At 58.2% G+C, this 21,197-nt stretch overlaps 1 protein-coding gene across 1 annotated transcript in view; it reads left to right on the top strand.

Moving 5' to 3' along the window:
- PADI2 (peptidyl arginine deiminase 2) overlaps nt 1-21,197 on the top strand; it is a 69,791-nt gene that overhangs the window by 9,430 nt on the left and 39,164 nt on the right. The window contains exons 5-8 of the mRNA XM_062193865.1: nt 5,292-5,388; nt 5,604-5,748; nt 19,907-20,145; nt 20,242-20,324. Of these exons, the coding sequence (XP_062049849.1) occupies nt 5,292-5,388; nt 5,604-5,748; nt 19,907-20,145; nt 20,242-20,324 (564 nt within the window). The remainder of the gene's footprint in view (nt 1-5,291; nt 5,389-5,603; nt 5,749-19,906; nt 20,146-20,241; nt 20,325-21,197) is intronic.

Genomic DNA, 21,197 nt, shown 5'->3' with positions numbered 1-21,197 from the left:
CTCGTGGGGGGGCAGCCCTGGACGCCCCGGCCCGCGGAGCGCACCTGCAGCTTCGGGCTCGCGCGTGGCCCCCGCGCCGCCGCCGGCCAATGGGCTCCGGCCTCTCTTCCGCTCCGGGCTGTGGGCTTGAGACTCTGTCTGTGATTGGAGCCGCGCGCCGCCCCGCCCCCGGGGTCGGTCGGGCGCACGGGGCCGCGGCCGCGGCGAGAGCTCCGGGATTAGTCCGCAATGCGCTCGCCGCCCGCGGTAATCCTCGCTAATACCTCGTTAAACCCCAGCTGCCGGCTCACTCCCGGGCCGGGCCGGGCTGTCACGGGTCAGGGATCGGCCAGGCGCGCCTGCTGCGCCCCGCTCGGGCCATGCGGGGCGCCTCTCCCCACCTCCCTACCCCACCCCGGCGCAGGGGCGGGAAGGGCCCCCTCCCCGGGAGCCGTGGTCCAGGCCGCGCCCCCATGTTACAGATGGGGAGACTGAGGCCCCCAGGAGGGCCAGCAGAGCCGGACATCCCTGCGCAGCCTGCCCAGCCTCAGTGCCCCTCCCCACCTGCACTGGACGCGCGCGCTGGTGCCCAGTTGAATGAATGAATGAATGAATGAGTCTGGCCCAGAGCTCTAGGTTGAACTGAAGAAGAGGGGAGGAGTGAGTGGTGGGGTGTGCTGGAAGTAACCCCGCCCGCGCTGGGGGAGTCGCCGCCAATACAGCCCCCGTGTCTTTAGTTCTTTTTTGGGGGTTCACTTTGCAAAATGAACACTGTTTTCCAGGCCAACCACAGGGCTGGCGTTGCGTGTTTCATGGCGTCTGGGAGCCGGGGGCTGCCCTATCCTGGCTTCCCAGGGGATGAAACTCCAGGGACCCGGAAGGGCTGAGCGATTGCCCGGTGCCCAGGTCGCAGCCATTCTGCAGCAGGGTTGAACTCGAGTCTGCCCAGGGCTTTCGGACTGCAGGTGCTGAAGCGCTGCTGTTTTCTTTATCCGTGAAGGGGTCTCTTGGGGAATGGCCTCAGCGCCCCTCATCCGGGTGCCTCGGGCTCTGCCCAGCTGCAGGAGGCACCGCTCTGACCCCCAGCTGCCTCTGAGGCTGCTCCTTTGCACCACGTGGCCGTTTGTCCAGGTTTTTATGTCATTGTGTTGACATGGAAACATTCTACGAATTGATGGAGTACCACATGATGTCTGGATGCGTGTGCACATCGTCCAGTTTTAACAGAGAAAACGTAAACTTCAGAGAACCGGGCAGTTAGTGTTAGGCAACTCGGTTCCACAGACTGATCCTGACGCTCTGTGACAGATGCCACGCTGGGACTGGAGATGGCATTGGGGTAAGGCACTTCCACTCTCTCCCACCTGTAGAAGGACTAGGTCAGGACAGCAGAGACAGCGTTCAGACCCCTTCTCTCCCTGCCGCACCTGTGGCAGGCATTGCTAGTCGATCACAGCACACTTCCCTGCTAGCACAGGGATACTTGAATAGCAGCAGCCACCAACACCCGGGGCAGAGGTGCCCGGGAAGATGAAACATCTGGTCCTCCCTGGACTAAGGTCGTCCTGGGTCTGCCCCTCCGCCCATCAGTCTACGATTCCCCGAGGGCCCCAGCCTGGGATTTCTCTGCTCCAGGAAGGCCTCTTCCCCTCCACGAGGGTCACGCCTGCTGGGCCAACACAGAGGGCATGAGCTGCTTTCCAGCCCTGGCCAAGGAGGCCCAGCCCGGCTGCAACCACACGGCAGCTGTCTCCCCACCAAGACCACGCCAGCTCAGGCCAAAGCTGGGAAAAGAAAAAAGAATTGCAGTCTTGAAGGCGTCAGGACAAGCACCGCACAGGATCGGGTCCGCCCCGTATCCATCGCGGGGGCCTCCTGGCCTTTCGTGTGCCGTTGTCGCCTGTGTGGCTCTTCTGCCCCCTTGCCTGTCTGGCGAGCTCCTATGCATTCCCTAACACCCGCTGGGATGCCCTCTCCCCTGGAAGTCAGCCGCTTCCGCTCGGGTCCGACGACCGCGTTTGTGCACACGCAGTCACTTCCCCAGGCCACGAGAGGGGTGTGTGTTTCTGCCTCGCTCCCCCTCTGGACTGTCAGCTCCCTGTGGGTGGAACTGTGTCTCGTTCCATCAGGGCGCTCACAGCCCTGGCACAGAGAGAGAACTCGCTAAACATCTATGGACCTGTCGCCTCCACCCCAAACATTGCCAACTGGAAAGTTTAAAAAGCCTGAGTTTTTTTACCCACTGTGGCATAGTAGGTAAAACTGTCTGCAGCGCCGGCATCCCATATGGACACCGGTTCGAGTCCCAGCTCCTCCACTTCCGATCTATCTCTCTGCTATGGCCTGGGAAAGCAGTGGAAAATGGCCCAAGTCCTTGGGCCACTGCACCCACGTGGGAGACCCGGAAGAAGCTCCTGGCTCCTGGCTTCAGATCAGCCCAGCTCCGGCCATTTCGGCCATTTGGGTAGTAAATCTGTGGATGGAAGACCTCTCTCTCCACTCCAACCACCCAGATCTGTGGCTTTCAAATAGATAAGATTTTAAAAAAATAATAGAAAAGTCTGAGCTGCTGAGCCAGAGACTGATGCCATCATGGCCGATTTGCAGCCGGCTCTGCTCTGGCGAGGAGACCTGGGGAGGGCCACCTGCTGTGCCCCCGCTGAGTCAGGAGCTCCTGGGCATTCTGGGGCGAGCTGGCCGCGCCCTCGGAATCGGCATCCGGATGCCCAACCCTAAGTGCCTGGTAATGGTTTTCACTGTTCCTATTCCAAGGCCAGACCAGTTAATCCAGGCGGACAGCTCCCGCTGTCACGGTCAGCACGCCGCACCATGCGTTTCAGCGGGCGCCTCTTAAGAAAGGAAAGGGCAAAATGTTAATGCCCTCGACCAACAAGGAGCCCTTACGAACAACAAGAGAAGCGGCTCAGTAGAAAAGTGGGAGAGGAGGCCGGCGCCGTGGCTCACTTGGTTAATCCTCCGCCTACAGTGCCAGCATCCCATATGGGCGCCGGGTTCTGGTCCTGGTTGCCCCTCTTCCAGTCCAGCTCTCTGCTGTGGCCCGGGAGGGCAGTGGAGGATGGCCCAAGTGCTTGGGCCCCTGCACCCACGTGGGAGACCAGGAGGAGGCACCTGGCTCCTGGCTTTGTTTCGGCGTAGCTCCGACCGTGGTGGCCATTTGAGGGGTGAACCAACCGACCTTTCTCTCTGTGTGTCTCTCTCTCTCACGTCTAACTCTATCTGTCAAATAAATTTAAAAAAGAAAAGAAAAGTAGGGGAGGGAAGATGCAAAGCACATGATGAACCTTGCCGTCCTGTGCCAGTCACTGGATGGCAGACGCTGTCGCGCACAGGGAACAAACTGAGGTCCCCGTCCTTGCCCAGCGATCTGAAGAGGGGAGCAGGTGCGCACGCACCCCACGTGGCAGGGATATGCAGCAACACCAGGGGACCCAGCAGAGGTGACCGCAGGGCAGTGGGCGTGACCCGGGAAAGGTCCTTGGAGGGGCACCAGGTCAGGAGGAAGAGCACCCAAGGGAGGCCTGCAGAGGGCGCACAAGGCCCTCACTCTGCGGAAGGAGCTGAGGCCCTCCCAGAAGCCCAGAGCCGGCACGGGGGCTCAAGAGACTTGGGCAAGCAACAAAGTGGGGCGTCCAGGACGGGCCGGGGCAGGGCTCGGTGAGCCAGGGAGGGAGGAGAGGTGGAGGCAGGCCAGTGGCGAGGGCTGGTTACACAGCTCTCCATCGGGCACATCAATCGCACGGCGCCCTGCATGGAGAGAGCGTGGTGGAGCCAGAGCAGAAGCAATGGATCCGTGGGAGAAGCCTGTGCCGGCCCGGGCACAGGTGAGGACAGTGTGCAGGAGACACTTATCTGCAAGTACCGCCACTCCGCGTTAGGGACTCGGGTGGTTGGGACAGGATTTGGCAGGCGTCAGTCCCAAAGTCACAGGTCACTGGCGCTAGGAGAGTGGAAATAAGGCAAACCTGGTACCTGGAGGCGAGGCCTAGTGGGCGGGGCCTAGTGGGAGGTCCGGGGGTGTGTCCCTTGGAAGGTAGCTCTTGGGAGAGTACTGGCTCTGACACCTGGTTGGTGGCAGTGGCTCTCTCTGCTTCCCAGCTCACCGCGGGGCCCTTCTGCAGCTGCCACACAGCCCACCACTCTCTTCAGATTCCAGACCAGCATGGCTGCCTGATCTTGGACTGTGAACCTCCAAAACTGTCAGCAAGAGTCAGGGCCCCTCCTTTGTGTGGTAGCCTGGGGCCGGGGGCTCAGCTGTAGTGGTGGGGAGCTGAGCCAGCACTCGAGTGGCTGCAGGTTTGGGTATCCGAGGGAGGTCTGGAAGCCGATTTCCTGCAACTCCCGAGAGACAACCGAGGGCCCATCAGGGTGGATGGTGGGACTTCTCAGAGGGGAAAAATGGCTGAAGGGGGTCGGAGCTTGTTTGGAGAGCAGTTTTATACTAATAGTCACACTCACATTTATCGAGCTCTGCGGCTCTGCCTGGCGTGCCTCGTACTGGGGAGTTCGCAGTCTTGGCACTCTCGGCACTTGGGACCAGATAAGTCTCGGTTATGGGGTCGTCCGGCACATTTCAGGACATTTAGCCACATCCCTGGCCTCTGCACCCCCCAGACGCCAGTGGCGTCCACGCACACCCCTCATTGCACAACCCAGGAACTCTCTCAACACTGCCAAACCCTGCCCTATGTGAGTCCTCTCCTGCAACCCTTACGACCAGTCGTGAGGTTGGTCCTGTGGCCAGTCCCATTTTCCAGATGAAGAAACTGAGGCCCAGAGTAGGGAACTTAGCCAAAGCCATGATTTCTTTCTCTCTTTCTTCTGAACAAGTTGGGTTTGAGAACCACTGACCAGACAAGGGGTTCTGGGGGACCAGCAGGCACGGTGGGACTGGGGTGCGGGGATGCAGTCAGGGCTAAGGGGGTCTCCACTCGGGAGTCACAGGCGTCTGGGTGGGATTTTCACCGTGACACTGGCTGCCATCATCCCAGCAGAGTGCCACCACCCCTTCCTTTGGTGGACGCTGTCTCTCCTGTTACGGCCTCTCTGTGTCACCACCGTACTCCTTCCTCGGTCATTCCCATCACCCTTCGTCCAGGCCCCCTTAATCTGCCTATAGCAACACCTGCCTACGGTATCATGTGTCCTCCCCTGCCCCACCTTCCTCCCTCGCTCCGTGTGTGTGTGTGTGTGTGTGTGTCTATAGCTTACACGAATCTCTTTTGCATGTATCTCGCACACATCCAGACCACTTAGTGTTTAGCTCAGTCATGACGTCCTTGCCCGTCTCCTAGGCATTCGGAATAACCAGAGTACCATGACCAAAATCGCCGGCATGCCACCGTCACCCACTCGTGGCTTTTACTGGGATCCCCCTGCCGCCAGCATACTGTGCGCCCAAGCAAAGGAAAAGCCGAGCGCGTGGGTCGCACCCGGGCCTCGTGACTCCCTGGCTACTTCTGGTCCTGTATTTCATCACGACCTTGACATTTGCTGAGGCGGGGGATTTCCCAGGATGGCCCTGAGCCTGCACTGCCCGGGGGCTGGAGCCGGGTGGGAGTCGCCTGGGCAGGAGCGCTCCTGCCCCTCTCCCCCTCTGCCCGTAGGACTGACTCTCGGCTCCCCCAGATGCATGCCTGTCCCCTTCCTGAGGGCTCCCCTCAGTGTCACCTCTTCCCAGGAGCCCCCGGGGGCCACCCCGTCCTCTACGACCACATCCTGCCCGTGTCTGCCCCATGCACGGAGCAGCCTGTAATTATCTCATTTACGCCGCGCTGACTGCTCTGCCAGCTCTCTGCAGCGTGAGCCCCGGGTCAGCAGTTACCGTTCACGACTTGCTCTTCGCCCTCACTCCAGAGCCCAACCCTGTGCCCAGCGCGAAGTACTGCCCACGAGTAATGGCAGCCAACAAGAGCAAGTTGCAGAATGAAAGATACGATACTAGTGGGATCCCATTTTTTTTTAAAAGATTTTATTCATTTATTTGAGAGGCAGAGTTACAGACCAGGAGAGGCAGAGGCAGTGGTAGAGAGAGAGATTTTCCATCTGCTGGTTCACTCCCCAAATGGTCACAACAGCTGGAGCTGCACCGATCCAAAGCCAGGAGCCAGGAGCTTCTTCCAAGTCTCTCACGTGGGTGCAGGGACCCGAGGACTTGGGCCATCTTCTACTGCTTTCCCAGGCCATAAGCAGGGAACTGGATCAGAAGAGGAGCAGCCGGGACGCAAACCGGCGCCCATATGGGAAGCCGGCGCCATAGGCAGAGGCTTAGCCCACTGTGCCACAGTGCCAGTCCTGATCCCATTTTTACTGGAAAACTCCATCTACTGGGGGGGGGGGTGGAAAATGTACATCATCTTTTCATTCAATTTCTCATGGACTTTTTGAACCACCCCCAGGGACTTCAATTTTGTTCATGGAAAATGAAATGAAACGGTGGGCTTCGGGGCAGGCGTCGTGGCACAGCGGTTAAGCCGTGGCTCAGGATGCCCTCATCCAGTGTCAAAGCGCCTGGTGCAAGTCTCGGCTGCCCCCTTGCAGGCCAGCTCCCTGCTAATGTGCACCGGGGAGGCAGCAGGTGAGGCTCAAGTGCTTGGGCCCCTGCACCCATGTGGGAGCCCTGGCAGGTTCCTGGCTTCGGCCTGGCTATTTTGGCCATTTGGAGAGTGAACCAGTGGATGGAGGACCTCTCTCTCTCTCTCTCTCTCTCTCTCTCTCTCTCTCTTTCTCTCTGTAACTCTGACATGAAATTCTCCATGGCTCAAGGGCAAGAGGAAGTCCCCTGTGGGAAAAGCCAGGCCCCGGCCCCTGTCACTGAGGGAGTGCAGTGTGCGTGGCCTGAGCGTCGGTGTGAACACGGCCTGAGCGTCGGTGTGGGCACGGCCTGAGCGTCATTGTGAACACGGCCTGAGAATCGGTGTGAACACGGCCTGAGCGTCGGTGTGGGCATGGCCTGAGCATCGGTGTGAGCACGGCCTGAGCGTCGGTGTGGACACGGCCTGAGCGTCGGTGTGGGCACAGCCTGAGCGTCATTGTGAACACGGCCTGAGCGTCGGTGTGTACACGGCCTGAGCGTCGGTGTGGGCACGGCCTGAGCGTCGGTGTGAACACGGCCTGAGCGTCGGTGTGGGCACGGCCTGAGCATCAGTGTGGACACGGCCTGAGCGTCGGTGTGGGCACGGCCTGAGCGTCGGTGTGGACGCGGCCTGAGCGTCGGTGTGAGCACGGCCTGAGCGTCGGTGTGAGCACGGCCTGAGCGTCGGTGTGGGCACGGCCTGAGCGTCGGTGTGAACACGGCCTGAGCGTCGGTGTGGGCACGGCCTGAGCGTCGGTGTGGGCACGGCCTGAGCATCGGTGTGGCTCCCTGGGGTTGCCAAAAAGGAAAACCCAGCGCCCTGTACCCAGTCCCGTCCCCGGGGTGCGTCTGCAGCCAGCACCCTGGAGGATTCAGGTCACGTCCTTCCCCGGGACGTGAGCACAGGGCAGACTTGCATCCACCTGCCATGAAAGCGGCTTCCCCGATGGTGGAGGCACCCCTCCCCCCTAGGTCTTCTCCCAGCCCCCTTGCCCCGTGATCCCCCGGCACCCATCGCGCTGCCTCCCTCCCTCCAAACAGCACCAATCATCTTTCACCCTAAGACTTCCAGCTCAGCCAGCTTGTTCAGAGCGGCCCAGCCCCGGTGAGTCTCAATCATGGCTCTTCAGCGTGTCAGAAACATGGCTAGCGGCCAGCACTGTGGTGCAGCAGGTGCAGCCGCTGCCTACAATGCCGCAGCCGTTACCAGAGAACCGGGCTGGAGTCCCGGCTGCTCCACTTCTGATCCGGCTTCTTGCTAATGCAGCCAGGAAAGTAACAGAAGATGGCTCAAGTGCTTGGGTCCCTGCCACCCATGTTGGAGACCCGGATAGAGTTTCTGGCTCCTGGCTTTAGCCTGGCCCAGCCCTGGCTCTTGTGGCCATCTGGGGAGTGAACCAGTGGATGGAAGATCTTGCTCTCTCTCTAACTCTGCCTTTCAAATAAATAAATGGCTCTTTAAAAAGCGAAAAACGTGAAGCTAGTGTTCCCCCATGGGCTTTAGGGGGCCTGGGGCAGTGGACCCAGCGTTAAACTGTGTGTGAGCCCTGCCTGTGTCAGGGCTGTTGCGTCTGAGCGCCCCCTGGTGGAAGCCTGAGTCTGCTCCGTGTCTTCTCCTAGTGCGGCCGGTCTCCTCTCCGGCAGAGGAAAGATCAGACCTCAGGCTCTCAGAATCGCTGCCTGACTTCTCTAAAAGTGCCTGCACTCGCCCGACGTGCATTTTATAGAAATCTGCTTAGGGAAGCGACGTTGGTGTTTCATCGATAGCAGTGACCCAGAATTTCCATCTTAGCCACAAGTCTAAAAACAGATTCACTTGGGCCGGCACCGCGGCTCAACAGGCTAATCCTCCTCCTAGCGGTGCCAGCACATTGGGTTCTAGTCCTGGTCGGGGTGCCGGATTCTGTCCCGGTTGCCCCTCTTCCAGGCCAGCTCTCTGCTGTGGCCCGGGAAGGCAGTGGAGGATGGCCCAAGTCCTTGGGCCCTGCACCCCATGGGAGACCAGGAGAAGCACCTGGCTCCTGCCTTCAGATCAGCGCGATGTGCAGGTTGCAGCGCGCCGGCCGTGGCGGCCATTGGAGGGTGAACCAATGGCAAAAGGAAGACCTTTCTCTCTGTCTCTCTCTATCACTATCCACTCTGTCTGTGTATATATATATATATATATATATATATATATATACAAACAAAAACAAAAAACAGATTCACTTGACGTTAGGAAACATCAGGGGACTAATAACCCAGGTAGGACATGGACGTGGAAACGTTGGGAAGCTGGGCCGCAGGCCGCGGTCCGGGGGACGGGGAGGCTGAAGGTGGAATTCCGGGTCTACAGTGATGGGGTGAGAGCGATCGCGGCAGCGACTCCTCCGGCCCGCTCTGGCCCATCCCCCCATCCCCCAACCACATCCAGAGCCGCCTGGCACCTGCTAGGCTCTGAGTGTCCATCTCTAGCCCACCTGTGAGGTCCCCCACTTCAACAATTCGGAACCATCCACAGTGACTGTCGCCTCTGACCCCATAGTGGCACCGGAACAGAGACATCCACAGTTGGCCAGGAGCCCTCTGCCCCCCACAGCCCACGGTGCGGCTGGCGGAGGGGGCTCCTCTTTGGGTGCAGCCGTAAAACCCTGTCCTTTCCCTGCTCTCTCAGAAAGCTGCCACAGTCCACAGGGAACCGGCCAGAGGCACGGAGCAGGAGCTCCCTCGGGACTCCCCTCCGAGGCGGCCCAAGTCCTGCCCAGCCCCTGCCGCACCAGGGAGGCAGCAAGAGCTCCCCGGGAACCACTGGGCCGAAAGCCAATGTGCCCGGTGTCAACTCTCCCAGGAAGCCGCTGGTCCAGCGATCAAGAAATGTGATGTTTTGGAGTCAGTTCACGAGGGAAGAAATTTTTTGTAGATTTGTTTTATTTGTTTCAAAAGCAGAGTTACAGAGAGAGAAGGAGAACCAGAAAGATCTTCCATTCGAAGTTCCAGTCCCCCAAATAGCTGGAATGGCTGGGGCTGGAACAGGTCAAAGCCAGGAGCCAGGAGCTTCTCCCGGGTCTCCCACGCGGGTGCAGGGGCCCAAGCACTTGGGCCATCTTCCACTGCTTTCCCAGGCCACAGCAGAGAGCTGGATTGGAAGTAGAGCAGCCGGATCTCGAACCGGCGCCCATATGGGGTGCTGGGGCTGCAGGCGGAGGCTTAGCCTACTGTGCCACAGCGCCGACCCCGACCCACTCCTTTTAAAAAAAAAATTGCAATGTCAGGCTGTGTCCGTTTGGTTTTCAACTGTCCAGTGTCTTCTTTTGTGCAGTCAACACAGCACGGAGCGGGTCTTTGGGTGCCCTGTGTGTGTTTGCAGCCACCGACCCTGCCTGGCAGAGCGCGCGGTGTGAACCGGCACAGAAGTGCACAGTGGGTTCTTTCTGCTCGGCACAAACCGGCCCTCCGTGCGGACGGTGGGTTCTTCCCCTTAGTTGTCTCTGCTGCGGTGTCCATGAGGTCTGTTGCTAAGTGAGTCCCACATTGTAATCACACACACAAGTGGCAGCTGCTGTGTTGACATTCCGGATGTTTCCAAGTAAACACAATTAATTTATTAAAAAAAAAAAAAAGCCACCAGTCGGCCACCCCCGGTCGTGCTGCCTCCTGGCTTCCGGCAGCCGGGGGACCGCATCAGAGATCCCGCTCAGCCGCGGCGGCAAGGTCGCGCTTCCGATGCCCGGGCTTTCATCTCAGCCGTGGGTGGGCCTCCCTGTGTGTGCCCTCGACCATTTCCTCTGAACTTGGCCCATCCCAGGGCTGCACCTGGCCAGGACCGCCCCCGGCCCCCACCCGCACCCCCAGCCAGCCCTGTTCTCTCTGCCCAAACATTCGGTCATGCTGGAACTATTTCCTGATGCCTCTTCTTCACCCAGCCCTCGGGAAGTTGACACGGGGGGCGGGGGGTGCTGAGGCACCCAGACCTGTCCTGCCTTCCCCACCCACACACGCAGCGCCTTCCTGAGGTTAATCACGGAATCTGCAAATTACAGGATGCCAGGCGCAGAGGCACCTCGGCAGGTGGCGACTGCCACACCTGCACCTGCGAGCTTCCAAGTTCTTCTTCGCCTTTTCGGAGATGCTTAGGATGGGAAAGAATAAGGCAGAAACTTCGGCCCTTCGAATGTGGGGTTAGGGACTCTCGGGGTGCTGAATTGGTAAAAACCATGGGAACTGTTAAAATGGTGGAATTGTTGAACGTGGGTCTGGGAGCAGTGCAGGTCCTTAGCCCAACGCAGCGTCTGGGTGCTCGGGTGGAAGGGGCCGTCTAGACATCAGGAATGCACCTCTTCCCTGGGTGTGAGTCCCCGGAGCCTCCCTCTCTGTGCCGGTTCCTGTCTGAGGGTCCCAGCCCTTGGACGCGCTGGCGGCAGCACCTTGGCCCGTGGCCCCCTGGCTGATACCCCGGGTGCTCCACCATCAGCCCCGTTTCCCAACCACATTCACCCCTCACTCCCTGGAGACTCCCAGAGCCAGTCCCACCCTGGCCTGGCCCACATGTCCTCCCCTGCTGCCCCCCCACCTTTCCCTTCTCCCCTCCCCTCCCCTCCCCCACTGCCACCTGCACCTGTGTGTATGGGTGTGCATTACGCATGTGTGGTAGCATGTGTACATGAGTGTATGACATGTGTGCGAGTGTGTGTATGTGTATATGTGGTATGTGTGTGTATGTGTGTATGTGGTGTGTGTGTATGTGGTGTGTGTATGGGTGTGCATTACGTATGTGTGGTAGCATGTGTACATGAGTGTATGACGTGTATGTGTGTATGTGATGTGTGTGTTGTGTGGTGTGTGTGTATGTGTGTATATGGTATGTGGTGTGTGTATGTATGTGTGTGTATGTGGTATGTGGTGTGTGTGTGTATGTGGTATGTGGTGTGTGTGTGTATGTGTGTATGTGGTGTGTGTGTATGTGGTGTGTGTGTGTGCATTACGTATGTGTGGTAGCATGTGTACATGAGTGTATGACATGTGCGTGTGTGCATGTGTGTCTGTCTCATCTCCCTTTTCTTATAAAGCCTCCGGGTTGGACTCATGGGAGCTCTTCTCAAACGACCTTTTTAAAGAAGATTTATTTGTCTGAAAGGTAGAGAGGTGGAGAGAGAGACCTCCTGTCCCCTGGTTCACCACCCAAATGGCCACAACAGCCAGGGCTGGGCCAGGGCAAAGCCAGGAGCCTAGAACTACATCCGGGTCTCCCACGTGGGTGCAGGGGCCCAAGCATTTGGGCCATCTTCCGATGCCTTCCCAGGCCATCAGCAAGGAGTTGGATTGGAGTGGAGCAGCAGGGACTCAAACCGGCGCCCATGTGGGATGCGGGCGTTGCCGGCTCCCCTCGGTGGCCTCCTGTCTTGGGAGGTAAGGATGCTGCCATCCTCTGGGGGCAGGGAGGGCACCGCCCCCATGAGGCTCTGATGACCCCGTTCAAGGTCAGAGAGCCCCTCCCTTGGCTGTGGGGGCTCAAATGCCTTCAACTTCGAATATTCAATGCACCAGGGGCCCTATCTTAGGGGGTGGAGTATTTTCAGATCAACAAGCATAATAATATAGGCTGATTCAAGCCAACTTGGACTATTTTTTAATCTATAAAAATGGCAATTTCACATGTTATAGCCCAAAAAAACCAGGTCCCTGGGAGGACTTGATTAATTAACCTGTCTGATGCCGGTGGCTCAGAGCCCTGCACGTGGTAGGTGGTATGACACTGGGTTCTCTCTTGGCCCCCAGAGCAGACACTGGGCAGGGTACGAGTGGGGCCCCATGGGACTTGGCGACACATTCTGCTGCTCGGGGGGGGGGGGGCCACCACGTGACCTCGGAACCTTACATCTCAGCACTTCAGGGCGGGGCCCCCCACTGGCTCCAACCCAGCATCGCAAGACCCCAGCACAGTAGCCTAAGAAATGTCCCCAGACTGTACTTCCTTGGGGTAAAACCCAGCCAGGTCTCACAGCCCCGAGAAGAAAACTTGGCAGTGCTGGCGCTGTGGCATAAGCCTCTGCCTGCAGTGCCGGCATCCTATATGGGTACCAGTTCGAGTCCTGGCTGCTCCTCTTCCAACCCAGCTCTCTGCTGTGGCCTGGGAAAGCAGTAGAGGATGTGACCTGGAAGAAGCTCCTGGCTCCTGGCTTCAGATCATCCCAGCTCTGGCCATTGGGGTCATCTGGGGAGTGAACCAAAGAATGGAAGAGCGATCTCTCTCTCTCTCTCTCTCTCTCTCTCTCTCTCTGCCTCTCTGTAGTTCTGCCTTTCAAATAAATAAATAAATCTTTTTTAAAAATAAAGAAAATCCATAAGCAAATCATTGATTGATTTAGACTTCTGATTTTTTTTAGAAGATTTATTTATTTACTTGAAAGTCAAAGTTACACAGAGCGAGAAGGGGAAGCAGAGAGAAAGAGAGAGAAGTCTTCCCTCCGCTGGTTCACTCCCCAGATGGCTGCACCGGCTGGAGCTGCACCAATCTGAAACTGGGAGCTTCTTCCGGGTCTCCCACATGGGTGCAGGGGCCTAAGGACTTGGCCCATCCTCTATTGCTATCCCAGGCCATAGCAGGGAGCTGAGTTGGAAGTGGAGCAGCTGGGTCTCAAACCGGCGCCCATATGGGACACCAGCACTGCCGGAGGCGGCCTTACCTGCTACACCGCAGCGCCAGCCCCCAGACTTGTGATTTTTAAGCTGAGATCTTAATAAGTTTGTCAGTAACATCAAAACACTTGTGAGAATTTAAATTTTCATATTTTATGGGTGTAAGTTACCAGATTTCTTTCTTTTTTTTTTTTTTTTTTTTTTTTTGACAGGCAGAGTGGATAGTGAGCGCATCGCGCCAATCTGAAGCCAGGAGCCAGGTTCTTCTCCTGGTCTCCCATGCGGTGCAGGGCCCAAGCACTTGGGCCATCCCCCACTGCCTTCCCGGGCCACAGCAGAGAGCTGGCCTGAAGAGGGGCAACCGGGACAGAATCCGGCGCCCCAACTGGGACTAGAACCCGGTGTGCCGGCGCCGCAAGGCAGAGGATTAGCCTGTTGAGCCACGGCGCCGGCCAAGTTACCAGATTTCTAAGAGCAATTTAACGCTTTTATTATTATTATTAAAGCAACTGATGGGTTTTAAAATGAAGTAGGGGCAGGTGTTCGGGCTGGTTAAGACCCCATCCTGTATACTGAATTCCTGTCTCAGGGGAGCTTCGACTGCGTGTGTTTTCTCCAGCGTCCTCAGCGGATGCCTTTGCCGCGGCACCTGCCACGCCCAGCCTGGCTCTAAGATGGGGATCTGGTGCCACCTGGCGGTCACCACCTCTGCCACATTTTCTTTGTGTTTCTTCTTGCTGGGGACCCCACTGGGACCCCACCAGCACGGTTCTGCTCTTCTCCAAGGTATTGATCAACTGTGCCAAGCACCAGGCTCAGCCCAGAAGAGACACTCACGGGCCAGGTGGCCACACTGTCCTCAGCTAAAGCTCGAAGGACCTGAGCAGTGTTACCGATCCAACGTGAGTCCACTGCCCGCCCCCACGAGGCCAAACGCTGCAGCCTTCGGCAGAGAGAAAGCTGACCGTAGGCAGCTGAGCAAGGGGTCAGCAGTCTGACTCCCAGGTCAGGGGTCTGGGGCAAGCTGCGTGGGTGAGGGCAGACAGACGTGGCCTTCGGAACGGCTGGTGACCATGTTCTGAGTCACTCACTGGGGAGGCAGGAACCTTACATGTGACGGGACCCGCTGTTCAGGCAGAACCCTCAGAAAAGAACAGGGAAGTAGAACGAGAGGTTTCTAAGTTTGGGGTTTTGGGGGAAACCTGGTAAAGGGACCTCCGACCCCTCCATCACCTCCTGCCATTTGAAACAAAACCACATTGGCAATGCACACATCCCCCGTTGCTAGGCAATGTACACATCCCCCGTTGTTAGGAAGAGTCTCAGGGTAGAGAGGAGGCAGTGCACGGATCTACAGCCAGACCGAATTCATTCAGAGAAAACAAAGCCGAAGAGTGGGTGACCCACTGCCCGCGTGTACAGGATGGAGCACGTGGCAAAAGGCCCTGACCCCCAAGTCCAGGCCTTTTTAAGGAGGGCTGGGGCTGGGGTGGGGGTAAAGGGCAGCAGGGAGGGGAGTTCCAGGAACTGGGCAGGGCCTTGGGAACCTGGAAAATAATGCAGGGTGGGGTATGCAGGCCATAGGGTATGAGACCCAATTGAGTTTCAAGGGCAAGGAATACATCCAAAGTTTATCTCCTTTGGGCAATGAGGGACAATGGCTGAGGCTTATGTCCTTCTTCCATCAATCCCGACTCTGAGTATAGATGAGGAGAAGGGGCTTCGATTTCTCTGGCTACTTCCTGCTGATATGGGGCGTAGACATGGAGCCAGGACTTGAGCGGTGATGGGATGGAGTGGAGAAGCAGAGCAGTCTTGTGTCACTCCTGCGCCGTGGCTTGAGATAGAGCAGTGAATCCTTCCTGCAGGACCCTTTGGAATGGGATAATTATGCACGGCAGATATAGGAGCACTGTGATTATGAGGACAAAAGGAGACACTAGAGCCACTGCCCACAGAGGTGAACGATGGCCAAAAAGGCAGAGTTACCTGTATTTACACCTCGTTAGCGCGTCAATCTGAGAGAGGTGGGTCCTGTGGGGGTAGACTTAAATGAGGGAGGTGTTACTAGTTTTAACGAAGTAAAATGTACCCAAGGGGGTGTGGGGCAGTCAGGAAGGACAGAAACGAACGCAGGAGAGTTACATCTCTGAAGGAGCAATACAGGGAGGGGTCTTCTCAGGCCTTTCCATTAGACCTTTCATGCCAACAACCGAGCCTGAGTAAGGAAGGAGTGGACTGCAATAATCACTTAAAACAGACAAACTATGGCCGGCGCCATGGCTCACTAGGCTAATCCTCCACCTGCGGCGCCAGCACCCCGGGTTCTAGTCCTGGTCGGGGTGCCGGATTCTATCCCGGTTGCCCCTCTTCCAGGCCAGCTCTCTGCTGTGGCCCGGGAGGGCAGTGGAGGATGGCCCAAGTGCTTGGGCCCTGCACCCGCATGGGAGACCAGGAGAAGCGCCTGGCTCCTGGCTTCGGATCAGCGCGGTACATCGGCCGCGGCGGCCATTGGAGGGTGAACCAACGGCAAAGGAAGACCTTTCTCTCTGTCTCTCTCTCACTGTCCACTCTGCCTGTCAAAAAATAAATAAATAAAGACAGACAAACTAGCCCCAGTGTCCACCAAGAAAGAAGCTCACTTGCTTGCCAGACACTGTCCCTATTACCCTTGGGTCCCTGCACCCATCCGCGATGGGGGCTGCGGAACCTGGGCCTAGGAGTTCAAAAAGAGAAGAGCGTTCAGAGGAAGGGTGGAGGGTCACAGCTGTTACCCAGAGAATGCAGGAGCGGCTGCTTCAGGCGAGATGCTGATTCCTCGCTCCCCTCCTCACACGGGGCACCACAATGTGAGCAAAAGAGTCACGGAATAGAGGAGGCAGCCAGACCGAATTCATTCAGAGAAAATAAATCCACAGAGGTGGTGTTAGGCAGGAAGGAACTGCCATCTACAGCGGCCCAGCATCCGCATCTCAAAGTCCTGATAGCCTTCCAGGTGCAGCCCAGCATCTGCACTTCCAACATCCTGCCCGGATCCTGATGACCTTCCAGGGGCTCCTGCCCCTTCTACCTGATAACCATCCTTCCTCTAAGGTGGGGTGACGCCAGCCAGGCTTCCCCTGTCTGATAACTTCAATGGGAAAAACTCAAAAAGGAATCTTTCATATTTACATCCAACTGTAAGATCAGAGTCAAAATGGAGTGAGTGTGGCTAAAAGCTATTTGCAGATCTCTTGCTTCTGCGCACATTAGCTTTGCTTGCTAACAGCTAAGGGTGGATCTTGCGAAACTATGTGGGCCCAAATTCCCAGGAACTAGGTTGACTGAAAGTGTCCTTCACTGTTATCCTACAGTCATATCTTGGATCTGTTCCTGGGTTTGTTATTGTTAACTGTTAACTCATAACCATATTCTGGTCTTCCTTTTTATTGTTCACTGCATACCAGGGGTCCGGTTCAAAATTGTGAGCCCCAGTGGACAGAATCCTATAAAAAGCTGTGTAAGCCGCTGTTGGGGGCCGCACTCTGGTAAGGGGTGTCGGTCCCGATCGGTGGCTGGTCCCGATCGGTTACCTTGCCTCTCATTGGCTTCTCATTTTCAATAAAATTCACGTGTGAGTGTCACTGGTGTTTGTAATACTCTGTTTTAGCTGACGAGTGGATGCGACCCAACAAGTCCTTTGTTCCAGGAGAAGGAGGAGAGGGGAGGGAAGGCAAGACCCATCCCCTTAAAAGCCCCAGCCTAACTGTGCACTGCGCACTCTCTCTCAGGTCCTGCCTGGAGAGGTGCCCGTCCGTTCTTACGGACGTCCCTGCCCTAATCAACCTTGCTGTTTTGCTTTCCCCTGCCCTCTGTCTCACGCCTGAATTCTTTCTTGCGTGAAGACAAGGACCCTTTGCTTCTCTGGTAACAGTGGGTGACCCACTGCCCGTGTGTACAGGATGGAGCACGTGGCAAAAGGCCCTGACGCCCAGGTCCGGGCCTTTTTCAGGAGGGCTGGGACTGGGGTGGGGGTAAATGGCAGCAGGGAGGGGAATTCCAGGAACTGGGCAGGGCCTTGGGAACCTGGAAAATAATGCAGGGTTGGTATGAAGGCCATAGGGTATAAGACCCAATTGAGTTTCAAGGGCAAGGAATACATCCAAAGTTTATCTCCTTTGGGCAATGAGGGACAGTGACTGAGGCTTATGTCCTTCTTCCATCACCTGTGACTTCAAATTTTCTCAGATCCACGTTTTACACACTAAAATAGATGAAATTAATTTTAATATATATTAAGATTTATTTATTTATTTTAAAGGCACATTTGGAGAGAGGCGGGGGGAGAGACAGAGACAGAGAGCGGTCTTCCATCTGCTGGTTAACTCCTCAGTTGGCCACAACGTCCGGGGCTGGGCCAAGCCAAAGTCAGGAGTCAGGAGCTCCATCCAGGTCTCCCATGTGGGTGCAGGAGCCCAAGCACTTGGGTCATCTTCCACTGCTTTCCCAGTCACATCAGCAGGTAGCTGGATAGGAAGTGGAGCAGCCGGGACTCAAACCGGCGCCCATAGGGGATGCCGGCACGGCAGGCCAGGGCTTTAACCCACCGCACCACAGCGCCGACTCCTTAATATATTTTTTTTTTGACAGGCAGAGTGGACAGTGAGAGAGAGAGAGACAGAGAGAAAGGCCTTCCTTTTCCGTTGGTTCACCCCGCAATGGCCGCCATGGCTGGCAGGCTGATCCAAAGGCAGGAGCCAGGTGCTTCTCTTGGTCTCCCATGGGGTACAGGGCCCAAGCACTTGGGCCATCCTCCACTGCACTCCCGGGCCATAGCAGAGAGCTGGCCTGGAAGAGGGGCAACCGGGATAGAATCCGGTGCCCCGGCCGGGACTAGAACCCGGTGTGCCGGCGCCGCAGGCGGAGGATTAGCCTATTGAGCCTCGGCGCCGGCCTCCATAAGATATTTTTATTTAACTCATTATATCCAAAATGGTATCATCTCAACACGCAGTCAATGTTTTTTAAGTTACTGTCTTCATACCCGCTGAAACCTGCTTGCATTCAGCTTCAGACTTGGAGCCCTGGGTGGCCGTGGCCCCCGGGGCCAGGGCAGCACAGCCCAGCTCCCAGGCGTGGCTTGACCATGAGAGATAAGAGTCAGGGCTAGGCTAAGAAGCAGGAAATGAGGGTGGGAACAGGACTCGCCCTGGGGTGGTAGCAAGGCCACCATCACCATCGCGTGACCAGCACAGACCTCTCGCTTGGGCGGCAGGAGGTGGCGGTGCCCCCGCATCCAAGCTGCGGCCCCTTGTGGGCGCGGTCTGCGTGGTGCCGGGAAGGGGACTTCGAGGAAAGCAGAGCCCCTCTCAAAACATCAGGGAGTCTTTGGCGAGCGCTCAGGGCCTCAAGGACGCAGCCCTGGGTTCGCTAAGCTGACTCTGCCTCGGGACCGCTGCAGGAGAGCCCGGCCGGGCTTCCGGCCTGCACATCTCACACTCACGTCCGTCTGCCCCGCTCCGCCGGCTCTCCAGCCGGCCCAGGGCCCTGCGGACTGTGAGGCCAGCGAGGCTGCAGCCCGCGCCCTCCAATGCGGTCTCTCTGTGGACAGACATGTGGACACGCACCCGTGCGTGAATCTGCACACGGCCCTTCAGGACACGGCCTAAGACAGCACAGGTCCCACAGCCAGTGCGGCCTCGGGTGCAACCCGGAGACGTGGGGCTCACGAGACAGAAGGGGCTGCTTCTGTCACCTGTTCTAATCCGCCGGAGTGCGCGCTAACTGGCAAATCCGTGGATGGGTGACACTGTCGGTGACTGGTTATCACCGTGTGTGCCCCACTTGGCGCCGACCGGCTATGCGGGGCTTCTCACAGCACCACCGCACTGCATCCGGCTGACGTGGGGCCGGGTGATGGGAATGTTGCTGCCCCACAATCATCCCCGGCCGCAGAGTCACAGGTGCCGTTTGTTGTCAGCTGGAATGTGGTTGTGCAATGTGTGACTGTGTAGACGTGAGGTACGTGACCGTGTAGACAAGGCCTCCCGGATGGAGCAGGACCCAGCAGAGGAAGGAGATGGTGCCCCAGCCCTGCCCTCCCTCCTCGCAAGGCCAAGGGCTGACGCAGGAGTGGAATCAGAGCCCTTGGCCCAGAGCCCCTCCCTCCACGCTGGACAGAGACCCCACCCAAGGGCGTGGGGCCACGCCGCGGGGGGGGGGGGGGGATGAGGCAGTGAGGCCAGGGTGCTCGGTGCAGAGTCCCCTGGGCAGAGAAAGGCTGCCCAGGGGACCCACAGCCCAGGCCCCCGGCCCCTTGCCAGGATTCCAGAGGAGCTGAGTGAATCCCTTAAAGCGCGCAGCGTGCCGCCGCCACATTCCCACGTCCGTCCCACGCTTCGCCGTGACCTTACCCGCAAGTTACGAGCTGCACGTGACCCGGCCACAGCCGGCTCAGCCTCCCCGGAAAGTAACCACCCCACCGGCTTCGGGACTCGGCTCTGGGCCCGGCCCGACCGTGCAGGCTGTGTGCGGCTGGCTGCTCCCTCCAAGAAGAAACATGCCCAGAGAGGTCCCCAGCTAGGGAGAGCCAGAGCCAGGCCTGAGCCCTGGGCCTCCCCTCCAAGGTCAGAGGCCACGCCCTTCTCTCCCTGCTGGCCAGCAACTCTGTGCCCCCAGGAAAAGACCCCAGCAGGAGGCGGCTCAGGACCGCCCTCTCACCCACGGGCCCTCTGGCCACAGGCTTGGCAGGGCCGAAGGACAGGAGCTGGGCGGGCTGTGGACCCAGCATTCCCCCCACCAACGCCACCAGGAGGTGCCTCGTGGCTCTTCCGGGCCCCAGGGGAGCCATGGGAGACCTCCGGCCCTGAATCCGCCAACAGCTGTGACCACTTCAGCTATTTTAAACCCGTGGGCACCAGGAAACTCCTGTCCCGTCAGCCAGGCACGGCGCCCAACACCGCGGGCTGCAGCCAGGGCAGGTGGCCTGGGTGTGGTCTGGGGGTCGGATGGTTTCGGGGCAGGGGGCCCTCACTTTCTGGGCGCTCACCTTGTATGACCCCCACTGGTGTTTCCAGTCCGCACACTGCCATCTCACTGCGCGATCCTCACCTGCTGCTGAGCCACCGGTTACTTCAGGGAGGTGGGAAAGGGGGTGCTGGTAAGGGGGGTCCGAGCCCCAGCCTCTCCACGACACACGGACACCGTGCTCCTCAGGCCCCCCATGGCCTCACAGGTCCCCTCCCTGGCCCTGCCACTCTTGGGAGCTCTGGCACTCAGGAAAAATCCTTCACCTCCCTGCAGCTTGCTTTACCCATCTGTAAAGTGGGGATGCCTGGGAGGGTGGAATGACCCAGCCCCAGGGCACAGGGCTGCACCGTGAGCACACGTGTCCTCCTGCCCTCCCTGGGGCTAACAGCGCTTTTCCCAGCATTGTCACCGCCCTGCTCCTGCTGTGACCTGCTCGCTCAGACCTCCTCCGGCAAGGGGTGCAGGATCCTCCCCGCAGTCCAGCCCCAGTTTCCCATGGGTGAGACAGGGTCGTGCTCTGTGACCACCCCATCCCTGCAAGGTGGGAGCCCTGGTATCGGTGCTGTGCCTGCCACCAGTAAGCGTTCAAAAGTAACCCCTGGTGCCCAGACACAAGCCCAGCTCTGGGAGACCGCGCAGTCAGCTCGAAGCCACACAAGTATTTTCCCACCTGGGCTGCCTCCTGATTGGACAATGCGATCATCAGGGATGCCAGGAGCCAATCAGAAGTTACCAGTCTCTGGGGCTGATGCTGTGGCGTAATGGGTAAAGCCACTGCCTGTGGTGCCAGCATCCATATGGGCACCAGTTCAAGTCCTGGCTGCTCCACTTTCAAACCAGATCCCTGCTGATGGCCTGGGAAAGCAGCAGAGGATGGTCCAAGTGCTTGGGCCCCTGCACGCACGTGGGAGACCCAGAAGAAGCTCCTGGCTCCTGGCTTTGAACCAGCTCCAGCCGTTGTGGCCATTTAAGGAGTGAACCAGCAAGTGGGAGATCTCTCTGT

The sequence above is a fragment of the Lepus europaeus genome, chromosome 5 (genome assembly GCF_033115175.1).
Source record: "Lepus europaeus isolate LE1 chromosome 5, mLepTim1.pri, whole genome shotgun sequence".
NCBI classification, from domain to species: Eukaryota; Metazoa; Chordata; class Mammalia; order Lagomorpha; family Leporidae; genus Lepus; species Lepus europaeus.
Note: the sequence above shows the minus strand (reverse complement) of the source record. Positions and strands in the feature narration are given on the sequence as shown.